At 38.5% G+C, this 27,080-nt stretch overlaps 1 protein-coding gene across 1 annotated transcript in view; it reads right to left on the bottom strand.

The window, feature by feature from the left end:
• The window catches only part of SLC9A2 (solute carrier family 9 member A2), a 143,056-nt gene extending 117,815 nt beyond the window's left edge, over positions 1 to 25,241 (bottom strand). The window contains exon 1 of the mRNA XM_074192203.1: positions 24,926 to 25,241. Within this exon, the coding sequence (XP_074048304.1) occupies positions 24,926 to 25,241 (316 nt within the window). The remainder of the gene's footprint in view (positions 1 to 24,925) is intronic.
• Positions 25,242 to 27,080: the final 1,839 nt, after the last annotated feature.

The raw sequence follows: 27,080 nt of genomic DNA on the forward strand, positions 1-27,080 counted from the left end.
ACCCACACACATATATATGAAATAATTATCCATATCCAATACTATATTCTTTAAAAATATGTATCACTAACTTGAACAATGTAACAAATTGCTCTATTTGTAATGACCTTTTGTGATTTTTCTTTTTATTTTAAAATTTTTGTTAATACTTTTTTTCATGAGAAAAGCTGTTCATCCAATATTGATTGTTTGCTTTGTCATACTAATGAGTAATCAAAGTACTAGGATTGAAGTTAATAGTTACTGACAATGTAAGAGTCAGCTGTTATTCTGCAATTTTTAAATTTTAATTTAAATTTTAAAAATCATATCAAAATCAACTATTCTTATAGAAGTAATTCTGAAAGTGATTTAAAAGGAAACCAGAGTGGGGAGGAGGCAAGATAGCAACAAGAAAGGATCTTGTCTTAGGTGGTCTCTCATAAAACTCATAAGCTAAGGACTCTAAGTAAACTTTTGAGAGACAGAAACCACAGAGGGACCCAGGAAGGCAGCTCTCCTACTCAAGGTAACCTGGAAAAGAGCAGAAAGGCTCTTCTCCCCAGGGTTGGAGGGGTGGCCCGCCACAGCATAAGAACTTCAGCCTCCTGGAGGCAGCCCCAGGGCACTGGGAGCCACAGCTCACAGCAGCAGGAGAGTTTTCTGACCTACGACCTGAAAGCACGGAGCACAAATTGGGGGAACAGCCCAGGAACCTCTGCCAGAGCGAGCACAGCCCTCAGGACACACAGCGAGCAGGGTGGCCAAGACAGTCCAGATCCAGGAACAGAAGCAGGTGGAATGGTAAGCAGGAGCCCCCAGGGCATGAGCCCATTGAACCTAGGGAGGGGAGTGAGGAAAGAGAGACTGCAGAGCTCTGTCCTCTGGAACAGGACTCTGGGGCTCTGACCACATTCAGATCCTGATCGCAGTCTAGGCCCCCCCCCAATAGAACAGCAGGGGTCCCCTCCACCTCAACCCAGTGTCAGAGGGGGGAACATATGGTCATTCACAGACCAGGAGGGAGGACAGAGCCTCACATACTGAGATCCTTGTGGGAGTGTCCCAAAAGCTCAGGAAACACCCCGAAAACAGGCTAAGGCTGGGAAAATGAGCAAGCAGAGAAAAAAGAGGAAGACCATTGAGAAATATTTTGCATATGAGCCCAAGAAGGATCAAAATACTCAGTCTGAAGATGAGGAAGCACAAGCTCCTGCATCTAAAGACTTCAAGAAAAGCAGAAATTGGGCTCAGGCTATGACAGAGCTCAAAAAAGACTTTGAAAATGAAATGAGGGAGTTAGAAGAAAAACTGGGAAAAGAAATGAGAGAGATGCAGGAAAAACATGAAAATGAAGTCAGTAGCCTAGTTAAGGAAATCCAAAAAATGCTGAAGAAAATAGCATGCTAAAAAACAGCTTAGGTCAAATGGATAAAACAGTTCAAAAAGTTATGGAGGAGAAGAATGCTTTAAAAAGCAAAATTGGCCAGACGGAAAAAGAGATAAGAAAACTCTGTGAGGAGAACAAATCCTTCAGACAAAGAATAGAATTCAGGGAGATTGATGAATTTACCAGAAATCAGGAATCAATACTTCAAAACCAAAAAAATGAAAAATTAGAAGAAAATGTGAAATATCTCATTGAAAAAACAACTGATATGAAAAACAGACTTTGGAAAGATAATTTAAAAATTATTGGAATACCTGAAAGTCATGATCAGGAAAAGAGCCTTGACATCATTTTCAAAGAATTACTACAGGAAAATTGCCCTGATATTCTAGAAGCAGAGGGCAAAATAGAAATGGAGAGAATCCACCGATACCCCAGAGAAAGAGATCCCAAAAAACCAACCCTTTAGGAATATTATAGCCAAGTTCCAGAACTCCCAAGTCAAAGAGAAAATATTACAAGCAGCCAGAAGGACACAGTTCAAATATAGTGGGGCTGCAGTCAGGATCACACAGGACTTAGTAGCAACTGCATTGGACGCTAGTAGGGCTTGGAATATAATATACCGGAAGGCAAAAAAAGCTTAGAATGCAGCCAAGAATGAACTACCCAGCAAGGCTGAATGTCCTCTTCCAGGGAAAAAGATGGACTTTCAATAAACCAGGGGAATTTCAAATGTTCCTGTTAGAATGGCCAGAGCTGAACAGAAGGTTTGATCTTCAGATACAGGACTTGGGTGAAGCATAGAGATTGGAGAAGAGGAAAATATGAGGGACTTAATGATGATGATGAACTGCATGTATTCCTGTATAGAAAAATGACATTGATAATACTCATATGAACCTTCTCAGTTAATAGAGCAGGTAGAGGGAGCTTTTATAGTTGAAGCACAGGAAAAAGCTGAATTTGAAGATAAAATATGGTGTAAAAATGGAGTCAATAGAAAAAAAAGGGAAATGTAATGGGAGAAAGAAAAAGGAGAGGGGAAATAGGCCAAGATATTCCAGATAATAAGATTTTTTCTTTATTACAATGAGCTATTGCAATGATATGGAAGTGGGGGAAGGCAAGGGGGAATGAGGGAATCTTCGCTCTCATCAGAGGTGGCTAGGAGAGGAAACAGCATATATACTCAATGGGGTATAGGCATCTGGAGTAAGGAGAGGGAGGGACAGGGGGAGGGGGGATGTGAGTCATGGAGGAGAGGATAGACCATGGGGGTAGAGTGCTCAGATATAACACATTTTCATATTTACTTCTTTCAAGGGGCTGGGATTGGATGGCCTGTCCAGGACCATAGGGCCAAGTGGATGCTGGGACTAAGGGGTGGTATGGGGGCTGAGGGCCTCTTGGCCCCAGGGCCAGGGATCTGTCTGCTGTACCACTCAGCTACCCTACAGCAGAGTCAGAGTGAAAGGAGAGATAAAATATAGTACATGGTAGCGGAGAAATATGAAAGGAGGGAGTTGCGATCAGCAATGGCAATGGTGGAAAAATATGGAAGTAACTTTTGTGATGGACTTATCATAAAGAATGTGATCCACCCACGACAGACTTGTTGGTGTTGGAACAAAGACTCAAGCACATTTTTTTATTATTATTACTTGGGGGGGGTGCAGGGCAAATGGGGCTGGGTGGCCTGCCTGGGGCCGCATAGCAGGGTGATCATTGGGTGTCTGAGGCCGGATTTGGACCCGGGTGCTCCTGGCTCAAGGGCCAATGCTCTGTCCACCAGCCAGCCACCCCTACTATTATTACTATTTTTTATTTTATTTTGGGTCCTTTGTTTTTCTTTTTGGTTTTTTTTTTGTTTGTTTTTTGCAGAGCAGTGGGGTTCGGGTGACTTGCATGTGACACGGCTGGGTGATTGTTGGGTGTACGGCGCCAGATGTGGGCTCGGGTGTTCATGGCTCCTTGGCTGGTGCTCCATCCATTGCACCACTTGGCCATACCTACAATTATTACTATTATTTTTTTAATTTTAATTTTTTTTCTCTCCCCTTTACTTTATCGCTCGAGCAAGTCTATATTTATGGGGGGAGGGGGTATTTCATTTAGTCTTGAACAAAAATATTTTATTAATGTAAAAAAATATTATTTGTACAAAATGAGAATAAACATGAAATTTAAAAAAAAAAAAGGAAACCAGAGGATAAAAGTAAATAAGTTGGGGCAAAAAAAAATTTAAAAAAATCAGTCAAAGCAATGGTTCCCATGGTGCCAAAATATCAAAAATTCCCCAGAGGACCCAAATCTGAGTTCTCCAAAGTTAACTGACCTAGGTCCACTTCCTTTTCAATAGTCCTGAAAACAATGAGTTTCTACTCTAACATTAGATGATTGACTTGGTTCCCTTGTTCCTATCATCAAGCCCAAATAACACGGAGAACATAACCTTAAAAAGAACCTTGTGACACAAGTACAATATCCTGAGTTGGATCCTTCTGAATGGTAAACAATTCCTGCTTAGTCCCATCCATACCCCACAAGACATTTCAAAGGATTATATACACTAGGAGGTTGGACTGCCTGACCAGATTAGGTAGTCAGAGGTTTTAGGATGAAGACATAAGTTTTCTGAACTGGTTCTTTCCCTTTAATAAGTTTTGATCCAATATAATTAAGAGACTCCTGAATACTGAGAGAATAATTATATATTCATTAACAAGAGGAAAATCTGGTGGTGGGTTAATTCCACATCTTAACATGGCTATTGCTACTCCCCAATCCCCAGGCAGAATTAGAAAATAAAAAGATTGTCTTTCTTTTAGATCCTATCACCCTTAATCATTCCATTGTGACCTGTAGATATTTATTTGGATCTCTAATATCTCTATAAAAACCATCTGAATCTAGTGACTTCACTACTGACTAATCTGATCACTTCATAGGCTCACTTCTTCCCAAGGAGCTGATGAAAAAGTGAGATGAAGTGGTATAGTTATTTGGAATCAGCATGATGGTTTTTCTTACCAAAATATAGCATTAAAATAATACTTGGAGCTGAGGAGAGCCAGTGAAAAAAACAAGCAGAGGAAACTATAGCACTATCTGTTCATAGTGTTTCACACTTTTTTATTTAGAATTATTCACAGTTTTAATTTTATATGAGCTTTTCCATCACTCTTGTTCAATTTGAAAAAATGGTCCCTAACTAATGAAATACTTCCCCCAACCCCATTCTCATAGCGGGCTGAGAAATCCAGGCTATTTCCCTCCAAAACATTCCCAATGTAATTATCTAAATTGTCACTTCTTCCATCCTAAGCTACAATATGGAAATTTCATTCAAAGGGAGCTAGAAACATGTGTAAAAGGTAGAAGAGTTCCCCTCCACCTCTTTCTCTTTTCACTTATCTCAAATCTGTGTCAGCCAATGTAAGAAATTCACTAAGTACAGATCAATTGAATTTTATAATATTCCCTATCATCTGTCTGCTAGATGTTTCCCTTTTTAGCTTTAGGTGATATGTCTATGAGTAAGACCCGTCTAGATAACATGTGGGAATAATGTTCCCTACTTTAAATGACTATTACAATTATACAAAGTGTAAAATACATTTCTTATCTTCAAGAAGGACATAAAGAGATCTAGCCCATTGTCCTCTTTTGCATTGGAGAAAACTGAGACCCAGAGAGGTTAAAGTCTTTGCTTAAGGCCATACAGGTTGCACTGATGTGTCAAAATAAAGATTTAAACTCAGGTTCCATTCCCAAGCTCTCATTTTCTATCAAATTGCCTCCAATTCACAGTTATCTCTGGAGAACTTTATGTTGCTTATTTTCAACAGAGAAAGTCATCCTTCAATACTATTATTCAGTCTGGATTGACTTCTTTCTTTACAATCCCATAATTGGATTCTTCTACGCTTCATGTTAAGTATAGCACAACTGTCTCAAATGAAACCCATTCTGAATAAGTTGTTTATAGCAGGTCCAAATTTCACACTTATAAAAGTGGGCTTAAACCCATGAGGTTTTTATAGAGCTTGCAATTCATCCTGAGCTTTAATGACATGGCATTGCATTCCCTGTCCCCGATCAAAAGAAAAGTTCATTTACACGCCCATCATTTGATAGTACTGATTTCTAATTCCTGGAACATGCTGCCAGTGGATAATGAAGAAATATTCATATATGACCTAGAAGGTATCAGTATGGTGGTATGAGTAAAACACTCCAAGTTTGTTTCTTTCTCCCACTCCCTTGCTGCCAACAAAGTTAGGGGTACTTCAGTTTTGATGACTCTGTCTCTATGCTTATGCTGAGTCAGTGTGTTATAGTAACCTTAAATGACTTTTGATAAGATTTCTGCTTTACAATGAGCTAGATCAAACACTAATTTCACATAAGTCAATAATTTAAAGCAACTTCCAGGGAACTCTCCTAAACTGTATTTTTTTTCTAGGTTTTTGCAAGGCAAACGGGGTTAAGTGGCTTGCCCAAGGCCACACAGCTAGGTAATTATTAAGTGTCTGAAGGCCAGATTTGAACTCAGAGACTCCTGACTCCAGAGACAGTGTTCTATCCACTGTGCCACTTAGCCACCCCCCCTAAACTGTATTTTAATGCCTAAAAGCCAGCATACTTTAATCCCTATCAAGTTAGGATGAATGGTTTACTCTTTTCTGCCAAAGTTGTCCTTAAATTAAAGATACCTGAATGAATCATTGTTGTTCTAATTGATTTGATAATCTCTATTCAAAAATAGAATTTATCATTTACTTAAATAGGACAAAGCATGTTCATAACATCCATGATGGTCCATTAACCTTACCTAATTTAATTTTTTCAATAGAACAGGTAGCAATGTTTTGTTTTATAGTGGTGATCAGATTAGGGCAGCTAGTTGGCACAGTGGATAGAATACCAGGCCTGGAATCTTTCTGACTTCAGTCACTTGCTAGTTGGGTGACAACCCTGTTTACTTCAGTTTCTTACTCTATAAAATGAACTGGAAAGCGATATGGAAAAAAACTCCAGTATCTTTGCCAAGAAAACACTAAAAAGGGGTCACAAATAGTTGGATATGACTGAAAAACAGTCACTTGGTTATTCTCTAAATGTAATATGCTAATATTAAAGATTCTCCAATTATTTTTTTCCCTTTTGGGGGGGGGGGTTGAAAGGCACTGGGGTTAACTGATCTGTCCAAGATCACACAGCTAGGTAATTCTTAAGTGACTGAGGCAGGATTTGAACTCAGGTCCTCCTGACTCCAGGACTGGTGCTCTATCCCCTGTGCCACCTAGCTGTCCCCTCCAATTACTTCTTAATGTCCTAATCTGCATCTGTGAAGATAGTTCACTTAATCTTAAAGTCCACTATACCAATGAACTCTTAGAGTCAGTACCTAACCCAATAGAGTACTAATTCCTCAATAATAAGATGATGATAATAATAACAATAGCTGACATCCACATAACCCTCTAAAGTTCGCAAAGTTTTTTAATATACATTTTTCCATTTGAGCCTCATAACTCTAAAGTTGGCACTCCTGTAGATTCCTGATTTGGGGAGCATGGGTAACTTCTGGTGTGAGAACACCCTCTACCAATGTATATACAACCCCCCCACAGAAGGCAGTCTGTTCCATTTGTGAAGGAATCCTATGAAATTCCCTAGACCCAGAGATAAACCTACTCAAGATCCCAAAATTTAAAACTATCAGGACAGGAGTTGAACCTGAGTTTTCTTGATTCCAAGTCCAACATACTATCTGCCACTAGCCTAGGTTCTATAGGTATTCTTATCGCCATTTTATAGATGAGGAAACTGAGGATCAAAGAAGAAGGTTATCTGGCATCTATAGCTGACTGCTATTATATTCTTCGAGCAAAGTACTACAAACTTTATTTGAAATAAACATAAATTGTACTCTACTACCCATCATTGAATTTGAAGCCCAGATATCTCGTGATTCTAAATGCACTGTGCCACACATGAAACTACTAGATTTAAAGATTTCACTTTTTTTTGGATTCGTCTAAAATATTCAGCATGACCAAGAAAATTTCAGTGAAAAGAGACAACTGCCCCAACAAAAGGTTTGCATCCCTTCCTACTGTCTCAATAAATTAGGTCATCAAAAATCATTCTGAGACTTATTTCTGTATCAGAAAAATATTATGGCCTAATCAGGATCCAGAAACTTAATGCTACCAATTATAGGGTATTTGAAGATTTGCAAAGTTCTTTTAACATTATCTCATTTAATCCTCACAACTCTGTGAGGTGCTATTATTATTCCCTTACAGATGAAAAAAAACTGAGGTTGAGAAAAATTAAGTGACTTGCTCAGGGTCACAAGACTAGCAAACTTTGTCATTATCTGAACTCAGGTCTTTCAGATGTCAATTAGCACTCTACTCACTTGTCCAATTAGTTTAACTTGAAAGATGAATAGTTAAGTTTCTGGGACTTCCAGTTTAAGTCATCCTCTAAGAATCAGGAAAAATCACTAAACTTTAATCAGAAGTATCTTAAAATCACTATGTATGTGCCCTTGGACTAGTTCTTAATCTCTCAGTTTCCTCATCTGTAAGAACAGAAATAATAATAACATCTACCTCCCAGAAGTGTTGTGAGGACAAAAATGAAATATTTGTAAATCCCTTTGTAAACCTTTAGGTTCTATAAAATGATAGCTATTAGCATTATTAATGATACTTAGTAAATATGTAGCTAATTTACATAATGAAGATAAACTAATAAATTATTCACAGCTATCAAGAGCTTAATTTCTAAGTAAGAGTTTTCATGGGGAAAAAAAATTCCAACATTGAGGAGGGAAGGCAGTGAAAGACAGTACTGAATAAATTGTCTTTCCAATAAAAAATTTCAGAAGATCATGAAGTTCAACCCCTACTTGAACAGGAATTCCATCCACAACATCCCATCAAACCACAATGGATTATTTACTATAAGGAAGAAACTGAGACCTACATACCATCTTTCCTACTTCAATATAAACTACCCATAAATAGAACTATCATCGTTCCTTTCTTCCAGCATTAATTCCCTCACCTATCAGATTCTTGATTATAGTGGGCACTTAATAATGTTTGCTGGACTGAATTGGACCATTCAGAAGTGATCAATTCTTTTTTTCTCAGAAATCTAAAATGGCTAAATTGAATTGAACTTCCCATTCATAACATTCTAGGGTTTCCACCAATTACATTTCCCAGCAGCACTTAATTGCACTAATCCCTCAGTCTAGCTCAGGTCTCAGGCAAACCTGCTTATTATCAAAACCCACAACTTAGCCAAACCTGAGTTCAAACTCATGCTATTCTTTATGTGAATGTATAATACCCTGTTTTGATTACTATTCATATCACTTTCCTTCTTTAAAATCTGGTTCATGATTGAACCTCTTTTAAGAAAATTTTCCCTAGGAATGGTGGCATATACTAGTAATCTTTATTATCAGAGAGAATGAAAGTAGTAGATTGCTTGAACTTGGGAGTTCTATGTTGTAGTAAGACTAAGACCCAATATTGACAATAAATCTGACATCAATATGGTGGATCCCTGGAAGTGGGGGTGGGAGAGTATTGGGTGCCTAAAGTGGTCAAAGCTTTTATACTAATCAGGATTGAGATCAACTTTGAGTGGATACTGCATTGGCAAGATAGGAAAAGCCAATTGCAAAACAAAAAAAACAAAAAATGAAATTTTCTTGACCGATCTTGTTTAGTTAGATATTCTTTATTACTCCAGAAAACCCTTTAGCACCCACTTCCATCTCTTCAATGGAGCACATTTTTTTTAAACTCACAGGATTTTATATTTTTCCAGGTGCTTTTTTATTCATTATCTCATTGAACTCACAATAGTCCTTAGATTACTCCTAAATTTACAGTGGCCTATATAAATGTCTCACGAATCACCTCAGCAAGAACAAGGGAAAAGTGATAGACTGAGAAAGCATGTGGGATCTGAAGGCTCTTCCCTTGGTACAAAGCTCATTGGCTTTGGAACCGGTGAAATATGATTGGAATCTTGCTTCATATGCTTCCCATTTGTGTGATTCTGTTAAGGGATTTAATCTCTACAGACTTCAGTCTTCTTACTTATAAAAGTAATAATAATGAATATAACTAACATTTACATCTGAGAGGCAATGTAGCAGAGTAAATAAAATACCAGACTACCAGGAGTCAGGTAGATCTGGACTCAAATTCTACCTCAGATAGTTACTAGATATATGACACTATATCACTGCTTCTTTCCACAGATACAATTAAAGGACTGGATTAAATATTAGAATTGATATGTATGTATCACTTCATTTAGTCTGCACAACAGCCCTACAAATTTGTTATTTTTTTTCAATTGTTTTAATCATGCCTGAGAAAACCCCATTTTGGGATTTTCTTGGCAGAAATACTGGAGTGGTTTGCCATTTCCTACTCCAGCTCATTTTACAGATGAGGAAATTGAGGCAAACAGGATTAAGTGACATGGCCAGGGTAACAAAGCTGATAAGTGTCTGAGGCAGTGTCTGATATATTATAAGTTAGGTACTATTTATATTATCATCACCATTTTACACATAAAGAAACTAAGAATCAAAGAAATGCTTGCCCAGTCACACAGTTATTAAGTGTCAGAGGAAGAATTCAAGCTGAAGTCATATGTATTTCAAGTCCAGAGCTTTCATTCCTATGCAGTATTGCTTCTCTGTAAAATAAGAAGGTTGGACAAAATGATTTTGGAACTCCATTCCAGTTCCAGATTTATGTCCTGGTTCAATGATTCTATGGACTTCCTCCTCAGCCATTTACTAGCTGTGGGAACAGGATTGAATAATTTAAGTTCTTATAGCCCCAGTTTCCTCATTTATAAAAAAGGAAGTAATACTTATACTATCAATTTCTTCAGAATCAATTTGAAGGAAACATTTTGCAGATCTTAAAGTTCTATGATAAAGGGAGAAACTATGGTTCAGTGGACAGGGCATCAAGTCTGGAGTCAGAAAAAATCATCTTCCTGAATTCAAATCTGATCTGTCATGTACTAGTTGGGTAATCCTGAGCAAGTCACTTAACCCTGTTTATCTCAGTCTCCTCATCTATAAAATGAGCTGGAGAAGAAAATGGCAAGTGACTCTAGTATCTTTACCAAGAAAATCCCAAGTGAGGTTATAGAGCAGGACAGCACTGAAATGACCAAAAATCAACAAAGTTCTAAATAGATTTGTTATCTTGAAAGAATGCCAACAGGTCCTTTTCAATGCTAATTAAAAGGGATAAGTACTAATCTTTGATAGAATGAATTAGCCAGATAGAGAAAACTAGATCAAAATATTACTTTTGAGCTTTCTTATCAACATAAGATTCAGTCAATGAAAAGTAAGGACAGTCAAGTAGTGAATCTATAATTAGAACTCAGTTTGTCTTTCCAGCCATATTTCCCATGACTTCTCTATATCTACCCTCTGATCAACTAAAACTGGAGGTTTGTCATTTTTTGAAAAACCTCCACATTTTCCTGTTTCCTTTTACTTACAATGTTTCCGCCAGCTGGAATCTTCTCCTCCCTAAAAATTCTCCTTCCTCCTCTTACTTGAAATCCTATCCCTCCACAAAGCTTTCCTGATTTTTCCTTAGTCTCTTGCTCTCTCTTGCCCCTTCTATCCAATCCTTTGTCAAGTCCAAATGACTCAATATTCACAGGACCTCTCATATTTATCTCTTCTCTAATATTGCCACCATGTTTGCACTTGTGTTGCTTAATATGGAAATATATTTTTACATGTACACATGCATGTACTGAGTTGTACACATCTGATTTGTATCAGATTATCTGCTGTCAAGGGGAGGGGGAGGGAAGGGAAGGAGGAAAAGAAATGTAGAACTCAAAACCTTCCAGAAAAATGAATGTTGAAAACTATCTTTGCAAGTGGTTGGGAAAATAATGAATGAATGCATGAATGAATGAAGGCTTGTGAATTTGACATAGTTTGATGCAGACTTTTATATTCTTACACCTGGGTGTCTGCAATCACCTTCTGATTGGTCTCCCTGTCTCAAGCTTCTCAATCAGTCCATATTAACTTAGCTACCAAAGTGATTTTCCACAGATCTGAACATATCATTTCTCCCTCATTTCCTCCCCATAAATAAACATCAGTGGCTCCTTATTACTTCTAGAATCAAATATAAAAGTCCTGTTTGGCCTGTCATAACCTGGGCTATTCCTATATTTCCCATCGTCTTACATTTTATCCCTGTCTCCATAACCTATAATCTAGTGACACTGGTCTTCCAGTATTCCTAGGAGAAGATAAAACATCTTCTAGCTGTTCATTTTCACTGGCTTCCCCACAATCCAGCAATGTTCATCTTTAATCATTCCTTCAAGTTTCAGATAATATTACCTTCTTCAAAAAACCTTTCCCACTCCCCCTTTCATGTGTATGCCTTAGTTTATACTGTATATTTGTACTATATATCTTGTTTGCAGGTGGACTGTCCCATTAAAATAGAAGCTCCTTGCATTTGGTCTGTTTTTTTCTTTTTCTTTTCTTTTTTTCCTTTTCTTTGTGTCCTTGGAACCTAGTTTGGAGCTAGCATCATAGTATATATATATATATATATATATATATATATATATGACCCTAGATACTTGATAGTAATGTGACCCTGGGCAAGTCATTTAACTTCAATCTATATCAGCTTCTTCATCTCAAAGAAAGAGGATAATAATATTACTTACCTCTTGTGATTGTGAGGTTTAAAGATTGTATTTGTAAATTGCTTTGCAAAACTTTAAGGTCCATTTAAAAATTAATTATTAACAGTTATTATATATATATAACTGTTATTAACAGTTAATCAATTATTAACAGTTATTTTATATATATATATATATATAACTGTTATTAACAGTTAATTTTTAAATGGACCTTAAAGTTTTGCAAAGCAATTTACAAATACAATCTTTAAACCTCACAATCACAAGAGGTAAGTAATATTATTATCCTCTTTCTTTGAGATGAAGAAGCTGATATAGATTGAAGTTAAATGACTTGCCCAGGGTCACATTACTATCAAGTATCTAGGGTCATATTGGAACTCAGATGTTCCTGATTTCAAAACTGGCACTTTGTCTACTTGGTCACCTTAAAAAATGTTACTGACCGACCCTGTTCTTTATCTGTGAACTCTCAGAACAACTTCTATTTAAAGTTATACCTTGTAATATGATGTGTTTTATCTTTCCTACCAGACTATAAATTCCTTGAGGGCAAGAATCTTGCCTTTTCAACTTTTAAGATGAACTTTGAAGAAAGCTAGGGACTCTAGGAGTTGGAGATGAAGTGTTAGCCCAATCTAGACATTTGTAACCTATGAAAAGGAATGGAGATAAGAGATAGAATGCTATATATGGAATACAGCAAGTAGAAAAGTTTAGGAAGTGAATGGAAGGGAATTTATGAAAGAATGTAATAGGTTAATTGTCTAGAAAGGTAGGCTGGAGATAGATGATAGAGAGCTTTAAAATTCAAAAGGCATTTGTAGCGATGGAAAGTCAATGGAGCTTCTTGTGGAGATATGTGCCATTACCAAGCTGTGCTTTAGGAATATTAATGTGACAGCTATATCAAGAAATGATCAGAGAGGGGAAAGCATAGAAGCAGAAAGACCAGGTAGGACACTGTTGCAAAAGTTCAGAAAGGTGAGATGAAGACCTGAGCTAAGGTGGTGGTTATGTGAATAGAGGGAAGGAGATTAATTAAAAATATTTTATGGAAGCAAAATTAATCAAATATTTTGGGCACTATTCTCCATCACAAACTCTAATATAATGTTGTCCATTTCTCCAAAGATTTTCATCATTTTCTTACTGGTAATAATCAAATATGGAATAGAATTCTCCATTTTGATTCTTCTACCTTTAGAAGGAAGCAGTTATCATTAAAGTAATTCAAGGAACTATTAGCTGTTCTGGCTTTGAGAGAAGAACCCTAGCAGTTATCTGGATAAGTGAAGACTTCCATCACTGGTATTAAATATCTTTGCACTAGGCTTGTGATTTAATTGTGATTTCCTCTTTCTGTCTAGTTGATCTATAATATATATATATTCCATTGAAAATATCACTATAATTTTTTTCTGACTTGATATTTAACCAAATATTCTCCACCACATTTTCCCATCTGGATTACCTCTTGGAAGTATGCCTCTTTAATATACAGTTACCCCATCTCCACCTCCTTCCACACAAATTTATTGATTTTTTCTTTTGAACAACATAATAAATTTTAACCCAATTTAAATCAGCCTATTCTTTACAAAAAAGTTCAAATTCTGTAACTTAAAGCAGTTATGATATAAAAAAATGTTTAAGTAAAGTCTCCTAAGAAAAATTTTACATTTACAATTTTATTTTAACTCTTATAATGAGTGATGTAAACTAAAATGAGAAGCAAACCATTAGCTTGCTTGAGATTGAACAATATGATGCTCTTAGAGTCAAGGAGACCTGAGTCCAAATCTTGCCTTTAATACATCCTGGATGTGTAAACTTCCTAGTCATTCATTATCTAAGTGCCTCCTAAGGTGAAAGTTACAGAGAAGTTGCTGACCTAAAATGGTATAAGGAATTTTCTTAGCAGTAATTCCCACTACCAGTTAAATCTCAGATCTGGTCAATCATCAAATCAGTAGCACCACCAGTATCAGATATATTTAATAAACAAATTGAGATTTTTCTTTCCTGTAAAAACTTTACAAATTTTCAGGGATTGCTAAATCCATTGCCATTGACTTTGTAATGTTAAAGTTAATTGTATATAGAGTTTACAAGGAAAATTAATATCATTTTATATGAAAATTACAGATTTAAATTCTAGCTTTTTCAGTCCACATGGGATCATAGATTTAAAGCTGGAAGGAGCCTTAAAAATGAAGAAACCCAATTCCCTAATTTTGCAAAAGAATGACAGGTAAATGGCCTGTCAGAGATCACAAAGGAAATGTCAGAGGCAACATATGAATCTAATCTTCAGGACTCAAAGTCAAGCACTTTATTCACTAATCCATATATACCTAAAAATGAAGTATATTTTGTCAGAAGACAAAACAACTCAACTAGAAAGGGGAAGATGGAGCCGAGATGGTATAGTAAATGCAGGTATTCACCAACTCTTTCCCAAACCACTCCAAATACCTTTAAATAACAACTCTAAACAAATATGTGGGCAAAAGTCACAAAGAGATAGTGCAATAGTTTTCTATTTCAAAACAACTTGAAAAATTGGTGCATAGGGTCTGCTGCACCAGGGTTAAGCAGCAGGGACCAAGCAGGAGTAAACCTCCCCAGTAATCCAGGAGCAGGAAGGGGTGCAATTGGAAGAATGGGAGCTGTGGCAGTTTCCAGACCTCACAGCTCAGAGATTGCCAGGTCAACTTTGAAGATCAGGAGGAAAACTCTGCTGCACCAAAGTGAGAGTGGAGCATAGTCCACAGCAGCACAGACCTAATCCCAGAAGCAAGTCTCAGGAGCCACTGAATCAGCAATAGTGGCAGGTACTTCTGGAACTCTCAATCCATGGATGGTGAGGGGGTCAGAAGGAGATTACAGGAATCTTATTGCTAATACTGAATCAGGAATCTGTTGCTTTGCCCATGCTCAGATTTGGGTCACAGTCTGGGACCCCAGTTCCAGGAAGAAAAGCAGAAGCATGAAGCATAACAGAACTGCTGTGGTAGAGCTCTCCTCACAGTTCCAGGGTAGAAAGGAGTGCTTGTGGTCACCTACAGACCAGAGGACAGGTCGGGAGAGCAGTCAGAACTTTTCCTTAAATCATAAGACCCTGGAAGGACTGAAAACTTACAGGTCCTTAGAAGTGTATCTCTGAAAACAGCCCTCAAAACATGGGACACTGCTTCCTCCACCCTGGGAGCAAAGTCCCATCTTAAAAAAAACTTAAAATTAACATATAGGCTAGGAAAATGAGTAAACAGAAGAAAAAACTTTAACCACAGAGAGTTACTATGGTCATATCAAAGATCAAAATACACATTCAGAAGAAGATAACAAAGTCAAAGTTTCTACATCCAAAGCCTCTAAGAAAACTATAAATTAAAAATATATATAAATTGATCTCAGAACATGGAAAAGCTCAAAAAAAGATTTTGAAGATCAAGTAAGGGAGGTAGATGAAAGTGGTGCAGGAAAATCATGAAAACCACATCAGTAGCTTGGTGAAAGAGATACAAAAACATACTGAGGAAAATAATATCTTAAAAACTAGATTGGGTCAAATGTGAAAAGAGGTCCAAAAAGTTAATGAGGAGAAGAATACTTTTAAAAGCAGAATTGACCAAATGGAAAAGGACATATAAAAGCTCACTGAAGAAAATAATTCTTTAAAATACAGAATGGAGCTAAGGAAAGCTAAGGACTTTGTGAGAAATCAAGAAACAATAAAACAAAACCAAAAGCATGAAAAAGTAGAAGAAAATGTGAAATATCTCACCAGAAAAAAAAACTGATCTAGAAAATATATCCAGGAGAGTTAATTTTAAAATTATTGGACTACCTGAAAACCATAACCAAAAAAAGAACCCAGATTTTTTTTCAAGAAATCATCAAGGAAAACTGACCTGATATTCTAGAACCAGAGGGTAAAATAGAAATATAGAAATGGAAAGCATCTACCAATCACATCCTGAGATTCCAAAATGAAAATTATCAGTAATATTATAGCCAAATTTTAGAGCTCTCAAGTCAAGGAGAAAATATTGCAAGTATCCAGAAAGAAACAATTCAAATATTGTGGTCACACTTAGAATCTTCTACATTAAGAGATTCTAGCACTTGGAATATGATATTCCAAAAGGCAAAAGAGCTTGGATTACAACCAAGAATCAACTACCCAGGAAAACTGAACATACTCTTTCAGGGGAAAATACATTCAATGAAATAGGGGAGTTCTAACTGATGAAATGGCCAGACCTGAGCCAAAAATTTGCTCTTCAAATATAAGACTCAAGGGAAGCATTAAAAAAAAGTAAACAAGAAAGGCAAATCATAAAGAACTTAATGATGTTGAACTGTTTATATTCCAGCATGAGAAGATGACACTAATAACTCATGAACTTTTTCACTTATTGGGACAATTAGAAGGAACAATTTAGACAAGGCAGAGATGGGAGTGAATTTGAAGGAATAAATACTAAAAAGATGGAATTAATGGATGATAGAAATATTCTGGGGAGGAGAAAGAGAGAGGTAGAATGGGGTAAGTTGTTTCACATAAAAGAGGCAAGCAATAGCTCCTGCAAAGGAGTGAAAGAGGGGAAAGGTAGAGAGAGTAAGTGAGGCTTACTCTAATCAAAATTGACTCAGAGAGGGAATAACATACACACTTACCCCAGAGAAAAGTAGGAGAGGAAAGGGATGGGAGAAAGGGAGTCAGGGGGAGGGGGGAGGGGGGATAGATGATAGAAGGGAGGGGAGATTGTATGAGATGTCTAATAAAAAAACACTTTTGAGGAGCAGAGTGAAAGGAGAGACAGAATAGAATAAATGGGAGTAAGAGAATTGTTTGGAGGGATTAGGTAGCTATGGGGAAAAAAATATCAAAACAAATTTCTCTGATAAAGACCTCATTTCTCAAACATAAATAAATGAGTTAAATTTATAAAAAAAATAAAAGTCATTCCCCAACTGATAAATGATCAAAAAATTTGAACAGTTTTTAGATAAAGTTATCAATTGCAATCTATTTAAATCATTTTTTAAAAATGTCCAAACTCACTATTGATAGAGAAATGTAGGTTGGAACAATTCTGAGTTGAGGAGCAGTGGAATGGGAGGAAGAAAAAGAATTCAAAACTCAAGGTTTTAAAAGTGAGTGTTGAAACTTGGTTTTGCATGTAAATGGGGAGGAGTTATAAAATAAAATGCAAAAAAAAGACAAAACAATTCAAAATAAAGATGGCTAATAGGATGAAAGAGAAAATGACAAAAGTTGGAAGGGATATAGAGAAAATGATACGTAAATGTACTGTTGGAAGAGCCATGAAATGATTCAACAATTCTGCAGAACAATTTGTAACTATGCCCAACAGGCTATAAAATTATGCCTACCCTCTGACCTAGCAGTGCCACTTACTATTCCAGAAGAGATGAAAAGCAGAAAAGAAAAGCGTCTATATGAATTAGAATATTTATAGCAACTGTTTTCTAGTGGCAGAGATCTGCATATTAAAGTGATGCCCAGTAGTTGAGAAGTGGTTAAACAAATTGTGGTATATGATTATGAAGGAATGCTATTATTCTGCCATATGAAATGATAAACAGGATGCACCCAGTAAAAAAATTATATGAACAGATACAATGTAATGTCATATTGTTATAATGTTACAATGTTTTACAAAGTAACAATAAAGTTATAGGATGATCAGTTGTGAGTGACTTACCTTTTCTTAGTAATGCTTTGACCCAAAAAAACTCTGAAGGACTTAAAATAAAAAAAAAATACTGGGGGCGGCTAGGTGGCACAGTGGATAAAGCACCGGCCTTAGAGTCAGGAGTACCTGGGTTCAAATCCAGACTCAGACAGTTAATAATTGCCTAGCTGTGTGGCCTTGGGCAAGCCACTTAACCCCATTTGCCTTACTAAAAAAAAAAATACCATCCATCCCAAAGACAGAGCTGATGGTCTGAATACAGATTGAAACATACTTTAAATGTTATTTTTCTTAATATTTCTCTTTTGGGGGGGGTTAACTTTTACAACATGACTATTCTGATATTGCTTTTCAAGGCTACACATTTTTCAGCAGAGGCCCCCCCCCCACCTCAGCCCCATGACAGAAGGGGGCGCATATGGTCATTCACAGACCAGGAGGGAGGACAGAGCCTCACATACTGAGATCCTTGTGGGAGTGTCCCAAAAGCTCAGGAAACACCCCCAAAACAGGCTTACACTAGGAAAATGAGAAAGCAGAGAAAAAGGAGGAACACCATTGAGAAATATTTTGCATATGAGCCCAAGAAGGATCAAAACACTCAGTCTGAAGATGAGGAAGCACAAGCTCCTGCATCTAAAGACTCCAAGAAAAAACAGAAATTGGGCTCAGGCTATGACAGAATTCAAAAAAGACTTTGAAAATCAAATGAGGGAGTTAGAAGAAAAACTGGGAAAAGAAATGAAAGAGATGCAGGAAAAACATAAAAATTAAGTCAGCAGCTTATTCAAGGAAATCCAAAAAAATGCTGAAGAAAATAGCATGCTAAAATAGCATGGATAAAACAGTTCAAAAAAGTTATGGAGGAGAAGAATGCTTTAAAAAGCAAAATTGGCCAGATGGAAAAAGAGATAAGAAGACTGTAAGGAGAACAAATCCTTCAGACAAAGAATAGAATTCAGGGAGATTGATGAATTTACCAGAAATCAGGAATCAATACTTCAAAACCAAAAAAATGAAAAATTAGAAGAAAATGTGAAATATGTCATTGAAAAAACAACTGATATGGAAAACAGACTTAGGAAAGATAATTTAAAAATTTTTGGAATACCTGAAAGTCATGATCAGGAAAAGAGCCTTGACATCATTTTCAAAGAATTACTACAGGAAAATTGCCCTGATATTCTAGAAGTAGAGGGCAAAATAGAAATGGAGAGAATCCACCAATCCCCCCGAGAAACAGATCCCAAAAAACCAACCCCTAGGAATATTATAGCCAAGTTCCAGAACTCTCAAGTCTTACAAGCAGCCAGAAGGACACAATTCAAATACCGTGGAGCTGCAGTCAGGATCACACAGGACTTAGCAGAAACTACATTAAAAGCTCGTAGGGCTTGGAATATAATATACCGAAAGGCAAAAGAGCTTGGAATGCAACCGAGAATCAACTACCCAGCAAAACTGAATGTCCTCTTCCAGGGAAAAAGATGGACTTTCAATAAACCAGGGGAATTTCAAATGTTCCTGTTAGAATGGCCAGAGCTGAACAGAAGGTTTGATCTTCAGATACAGGACTCAGGTTAAGCATGGAGATTGGAGGAGAAGGGGAAAATATGAGGGACTTAATGATGATGATGAACTGCATGTATTCCTGCATAGAAAAATGACACTGATAATACTCATATGAACCTTCTCAGTAGATAGAGCAAGTAGAGGGAGCTTTTATAGTTGAAGCACAGGAGAAAGCTGAATTTGAAGATAAAATATGGTGTAAAAATGGAGTCAATAGAAAAAAGGGAAATGGAATGGGAGAAAGAAAAAGGAGAGGGGGGGGAATAGGCCAAGATATTTCATATAATAAGATTTTTCTTTATTACAATGAGCTATATGGAAGGGGCGGGGGAAGGAAAGGGGGAATGAGGGAATCTTCACTCTGGCTAGGAGAGGAAACAGTATATATACTCAATGGGGTATAGACATTTGGAGTAAGAAGGGGGGGACAGGGGGAAGGGGGAGATGTTAGTGATGGAGGAGAGGGTGGACCATGAGGGGAGAGTGGTCAGATATAACACATTTTCATTTTTACTTCTTGCAAGGAGCTGGGATTGGATGGCCTGTCCGGGACCATAGGGCCAGGTGGATGCTGGGCCTAACAGGTGGTATGGGGGCTAAGGGCCTCTTGGCCCCAGGGCCAGGGATCTGTCTGCTGCACCACTCAGCTACCCTACAGCAGAGTCAGAGTGAAAGGAGAGAGAAAATATAGTACATGGTAGTGGAGAAATAAGAAAGGAGGGAATTGCGATCAGCAATGGCAATGTTGGAAAAATATGGAAGTAACTTTTGCTATGGACTTATCATAAAGAATGTGATCCACCCATGACAGACTTGTTGGTGTTGGAGCAAAGACTCAAGCACATTTTTATTATTATTATTGGGGGGGGGTGCAGGGCAAATGGGGCTGGGTGGCCTGCCTGGGGCCCCATAACAGGGTGATCGTTGGGTGTCTGAGGCTGGATTTGGACCCAGGTGCTCCTGGCTCAAGGGCCAATGCTCTGTCTGCCACCCAACCACCCCTACTATTATTACTATTTTATTTTATGTCTTTTTTTTCTGTTTTTGGTTTTTGTAGGGTAGTGGGGTTGGGGTGGCTTGCATGTCACACAGCTGGGTGATTGTTGGGTGTATGGGCCGGATGTGGGCATGGTTGCTCATGGCTCCAGGGCTGGTGCTCTGTCCATTGCACCACCTGGCCATACCTACAATTATTATTATCATTTTTTAATTTTAATTCTTTTCTCTCCCCTTTACTTTATCGCTAAAGTGAGTCTATATTTTTGGGGGGAGGGGGTATTTCATTTACTCTTAAACAAGAATACTTTATTAATGTATAAAAAAACATTTGTACAAAATGAGAATAAACAAATATTAAATGAAAAAATAGACTACACATTTTTAACCTAGATCATATAGTTTGCTTTCTCAATGAGTGGAATAGGAGGAAGAGAAAGAATGCAAAACCCAAGGTTTTAAAAGTGAATCTTTAAACTTGGTTTTGCATGTAACTGAGGAGGAGTTATAAAATAAAATAAAATAAAATGCAAAAAAAAAAAAGACAAAACAACTCAAAATAAAGATGCATCACTCCATTTTCTCCCCCATCAAGAGACTAAATTCACGATTTATTGTTGCTATTTGTCTTTTGTTTTACAAAAGAATCAATGGCATCTTGAGGGTGAGTGGTATAATGTACAAGTCTAAAGAATAATGCTATCTTCTTAGCATCAAGTCACGTTCAATAGCTGAATTTACACAATCTTCAAAATATGGAAGAATTAGATTGCATCTGGTTCAGGATTTGAAATAACAGCTTTCTGGAAAGATTTACATGATCTGATGCTGAGTAAAATGAGCATAAGCAGAAGAATATTATACATATTAATAACAACATTGGGTCATGGATCAACCATGATGTACTTGTTTATTTCAGCAGTACAATAATCAAAGACAATTCTAAAAGACTTATGATGGAAAATGCCATACATATCCATAGAGAGAAGGTGGAGTTTAACCGCAAACCAAAGTTTACTATCTTTGGGGAGGGAGGGAGAAAAATGTAAAACAAAACCTTACATAAAATAAATGATTGGTAAAAACTACCATTGCATGTTGTTGGTAAAACAAATAAAAATGTTAAAAAAAAAAAGAAGAAGAAATAACAGCTTGTTCAATCATCATGAAAAACCTAAACATAGACTCTAAATGACTGGGTGAATGATTTGAATGGGCTGTAGATACATCCTGTAGTACTGGGGTGGTCCTGCTTAAAACCATCCAGAATGTTCAGAAACATTCTGTATTCCACTCAAGGCTTGAACTATTATTAGGCAGGACTGGGAGAAACACCTGAGAGTCGGGTTTCTCTGCTTTCAGAACTACCCTCTGTATTTGGGGCTCAAGACCCCTCACTCTGAAACACAGAGAAACCTAAACCACCTTGGACACAAAGGTCATGCCCTTTGGGGCAGGAAAGGTTTAGTAGGACACTACCCAGGTGCAATGAGTACTTTCTCTCCCTCTCCCTCTCTCCTCCCTTGGATCTGACCCTGTGGCTGGAATAATATGGACCCAGGTCCCACAGCTAGGAAGTCTCTGAGGCTAGTGGGTCTTTTTTTCTTTTTTTGGTTTTTGTAGGGTATGGAGCCAGAATTCTAGCATCTATGCCATCTAATTACAAGGCAATTCAACTATTTTTCATCCCTATTTATAGGTGAGAAAACTAGTTGATCTAAACTTTTCTTCTCTTTTCTTTTCTTTTCCTCTCCTCTCTTCTTTTTCCTCCATGCCATTTTCTTCTTCTTTCTTTCCTCTATTTCTTTTCTTTTCCCTTTTTCCTTTTTCAACTTGATTATTTTTTCCCAACTTGTTCAGTTTGCTTTTACCCCTTCTAGATCCAAGCTCTTTTCAAAGTCTTTTTCTCTTTAATAATACTGGCTTCAGCTCCATCTGGATCAATGTTCATCTAAGCCTCTCTCTCTTCTCTCTCTTCCTAGACACAAGGTTTTCTCTCTATTTTTAACTTGACTACTTCTTTCCTGGCTTGTAACTACCAATATGACCCCAACTCCATGTGAGATCCACATGAGTCTAAGCCCAATCACATCTGCAGCTGTTTCTGCTTCCTTTCCTTTTTCCCTAAAGTTAGCCTCAACTCTTGTTAACCAGTCTGTCCTATCTTGCTGTCTCTGCAGGGAGTTTAATCTTCAAAGTATCATGAACTTTCTGTAATATGTGAATTTTGTAGTAACCTGTGAATTAAAATTTAGCCTTTCTCAACTTCAGGGTCAGATGATTTGAATTTTTCATTTGGAACTAATCCAAAATGTAAGCCCATTCCATGAGGGCAGCATTTTCTCAGTCATCAACTCCACCCCCTGAAAAGTCCTGCTCAGTCAAGACATCCTTGGAAAGGGCTGAATGGTCCTTAGTGCCAATTTTCTTTGAAGACTCAGGGGAGGAGGCGGGGGATGGCAATGCAATGAGATAAAAATTTAGGGCAAGTTAGATATGAGAAACTGGTGGAACAAAAAAAATATATATCACAGGAAAGAAAAAAGATTAAAGATACATTGACATGTACTAATACTAGTATTATTAGGAATGTATTTAACAAATAAAAAGCATCTTTATGTAGCTGAGTTCACAGAATCAGATGACCTGGTTGGAAATACTGCTTCTGACATACTACCTTGGTGACCCTGGGCACGTTACTTAATCTCTCACTGCCTCTGAGACAGCATATTAAAGATAAGTTGTTAATTTGTGAAGAGAAGGAAGTTTCCACATTGGGACTTTCTTCCTCAGATGAAATCATTAAAACAAATAATGCCATAAAAGTAAAACCCAAGAGGGGGAAAAAAATCAGAAAAGTCCAAGAAGCTAGGTCACAGACAAATAGACTTGAAAAGGATTGAGATAGAGAACTAAGAAAAAACTCAGAAATTATTGGGAAAGGATACAAGATTGAAATTTAACAGGAAGTAATGGAAACACTGGAATGAGGAGAACTCAAGCCTACATAATTTCTAATAATGTATATATTTGTTTGGCAAGAAGGGGAAGTGTTTAGTCTATCATGTGTTTTCCAAAGAATCTAAAAGTAGTCAATTAGTAACAATGCTACTACATAATCACTAAGTTATTAAAGGATATATCTCTCCAGGTCATCGCTAATTGGATTCTTTCTTTAAGTTTTAAAACTCTTCCTTTCCTCTTATCCCCATAGAAATTAATTACATTCATGTATTTAGAACTAGAAAGGGGCTCAGAGGCTTTCAAGTCTAATCTTCTCATTTTACAAATGAGGAAATTGAGGCCAAGAAAAGTTAACTCACCTAACAGGTCAGAAAGATAATCAAGGTCAGATTTATTTATTTTAGAGTCAGAGTTGTTAAGAGACCTTGGAGGTCATGGAATCAACCCCCCCCCCCAAATACAATTAATATCTATCTGGGGTGAGATTTGAAGAGATGTCTTCCTGAATCCAAATCCAGTGCCTTATCCACTATCCTCATATTAACCCTATAAAAATGGAAGTACAGGTGTTTTAATTTCTCCACACATTACTGATGATTGAGGTTAAATGACTTATCCAGGATGACATTGCTATTATGTGTCAGAACTATGATTTGTAAAGTTCTGCTCTGAAATCAGTATTCTTTCCACTAAGGGGAAAGTTGATCCCATATTTAAAGTTAAAATTAAATTAAAAGAAAAGTAAAATTGAAAGTAAAAGGGTTATGTATTCAACACATCATTGTATTTTTTTTAATTAATGTGACAAAATTCTGTACAGTCACTCACTCCTTCCTAAGAAGGCTTAAAGGTTTATTGTACAGTTTAGTAAAAGCTCCAGTTTTTAGTACAAGTACCCAAGTGAGCTTCCTTGGGTCACCTTTTCAGAGTGCCCTAAGGAGTGTTTGACTTCAGAAAAGGGGGAGCATTTTCATTTGTATAGTTCCTGTGTCACTGGTATCTTTCCATGCACTTCATTAGTGGCCCACAGGTACCATATTACCTCCTCTCAGGCCATCAGGCTTAAAAAATTTAACTCTGCTTTTTCTTCAAGTAACACTGATAAAAGGCAGCGCACTTTCTCTATCTTCCAAGAAACAGTCCCATATTTTTGAATCGGCTTTACTCCAAACCTTTTTGGTTTTTGTTCGTTTTCAAGGAGCAATTATCTAATGACATATTTGATATGTTTTGTCTTTATTCTTTTCCACTTCTGTCCGGTGTGCATACAAGACCAATATAAAAAAAAAAAAGCCCAACAAACTACTCTGGCTTCATGTTCCTTTCTCACAGAATGAGCCTCCCATATCTGTTACAGTTACTTCAGGGGGGGAGATAGAAGCAGACTCTCCACCACCCACACACCTACTCCTAGCACCCCCTAACTGCCAGCCACCCGATTACTGCCCTCTTCCGCATTCCCACTCCGGTCCCCAACCTGGCTCTCCAGCCTCTCTCCGAGGATCCCCACCAGGGGGACCAAGTCACTCACCGATCTTGGCCAAGGAAGCCAACAGGATCCAGAGGGTAATCTCGAAGGGAATCTGCACATGAGGATAATCCAGGGTAAACACCGGCAGCCGGCTCTCCTCGAAGGGGGTCGTTCCAGGAGCCACTACGCTCCCGGGGCTGGCGGGGACCGCACTGGTCCCCATCACCCCCGGGGCGGACAGCAGGTTTTCCGAAAAGGCAGAGGCTGGGCCGGCCACCTGCAGCAACAGCAGCAGCGGCAGCAGCGGCGGCGGCAGCGGAGGCGGTGCCGGTGGCGGAGGCGCCCGGAGGCCCCGCCCGGTGACCCCGGGGTCCATCAGTGTCCAGCCCGTGTGACAGCAGGGAGGCTCGGGGCTGGGACGGCCGCGCGTCTTAGCGCAGCGCACGCGGGCAGCCCCGGGGGAAGCCACCTGCTGCTGCCGCCGCTGCTGCCGCTGCTGCTACCGGGCGCGGCGGCCACCTCCGCCTCCACCTTGGCCCCCGGAGCCCGGACAGAATCCCCGCCTGGGGCTGGGCAGCCGATTATAGGACCGTGCCTGCGAGCTCCCAGCGAGCGCAGGATGAGGCTTGAGAGGGAATTTCTCAGCCGCCCTCTGCCCCCAGTCGCCGCGCTCTCGGTGCACGACCCATGCCTTCTGCTCAGCGGGGTCCGGGCTACATTCAGGTCAAGTCCCTGGCCGCCTCGCCAGGACCTCCCGCGGTCAGAAAGTGGGCTGGGGTGTGGGGAGGAGGGAGCGGAGGGGCGGGGGAGCCGGCGCTGCACCTCCAGGCCAGGCAGAGGAGCCCGGGGCTGCGCACCGCACCGAAACGGAGACCAGGCAGAGGCGGACGGGGCGGGGAGCTCGCCGGAGAGCGCAGCATTCACCCGCAGTCCCGTGCCCCCGGGACGCTGGGCCGCGAAAATCTGGTCTGCAGAATCGGGCTGCGGCGCGGCTACTTGACTCGGACTGTTCCCTGTGTAGGTTCACCTCCAACTACACAAGTGTGAGTGCGCGCACATTGACACACACACCACCAGCGCACCACTAGCCTAGGAGTCTGGAGGTGGAAGGAATCCAGCTTATCTGTCGACGCTGCCACCAGTCTCCGCCTCCGGAAAAAGCTGAGGAAGAGCCTAGCTCTGGAACTGCCATGAGTCAGACTACAGGTGTCTCTCCATCTCTACCTGTTTGTCTCTCTGCCTGGCTGCTTGTGGTCTCTCTCTCTCTCTCTCTCTCTCTCTCTCTCTCTCTCTCTCTCTCTCCCACTTTACTCTCTCTCTCCTGAGGAAAATTCACTCTTACTTGGTCCCCCCTCACAGGGAAAAGACTTGGTGTGCCCACCACCCAAGTCTGTGTTTAGTAAATTCAGATACATGGAAAAAAGAAAAATGTGACAGAAGGCTGTACAGCCTCTAAGAAGAAAGATTGGATACAACCATGTTAAACTATTCAGGCTTGAATGTGACACACTAAACTGCCTTAGAATTACAGGGTATTTTAGGAAAACATTTCTTCTCTGTTAAATTTAACAAGGAAGCCACAACATGTGTTCTCAATCCGAACAACAGATCTCTAAGTTGAACTCAGTATCCTCTGACCTCCCACTTTCCTTCCTCCTTTTTTTTTGGTCTTTACTTCCTTTTCATGCATATTAAAACCAATCTCACCTTTTTTTCCCCTCCCCATATATCAACATCTCTTCCAATTTCCCCCCTCCTTCACCACAATAGACCTGAAAAGAAATTTGCATTGTTTTTAAGCATAAAAGACTTGGATTCCAAAGTAGAAATTCCAAAGCAGAGTTTTAAATATTGAAATAACTTTTATATGAAAGTGCCATTATAATTAATTCATGGAAAACTGATGATTTGGCTCATTGAAATCTAAGTTTGTCCTTGGACAACAGTAATGTTAGAAATTCTGCTGACACAAATTATTTCTTGCTAGTAAAGAAAAGGAAGAAATGATTTGATAGCAGAAATATCATGCAGGGTTAGTTTCAGATTTGGGAAATAACTGGTCCTTTGAACCACAAATATTAATAGGAATTATGAAGGGCACAACCATAACCACTTTTGTGATTTGAGTACTATTAATATCACTATTTTACTGATAAGGAAACTAAAGTTGAGAAAGGTTAAATGTTTTTGCTCAATAACTCATGGACGGTATGTG

This window comes from Macrotis lagotis, chromosome 6 (genome assembly GCF_037893015.1).
Source record: "Macrotis lagotis isolate mMagLag1 chromosome 6, bilby.v1.9.chrom.fasta, whole genome shotgun sequence".
NCBI lineage: Eukaryota > Metazoa > Chordata > Mammalia > Peramelemorphia > Peramelidae > Macrotis > Macrotis lagotis.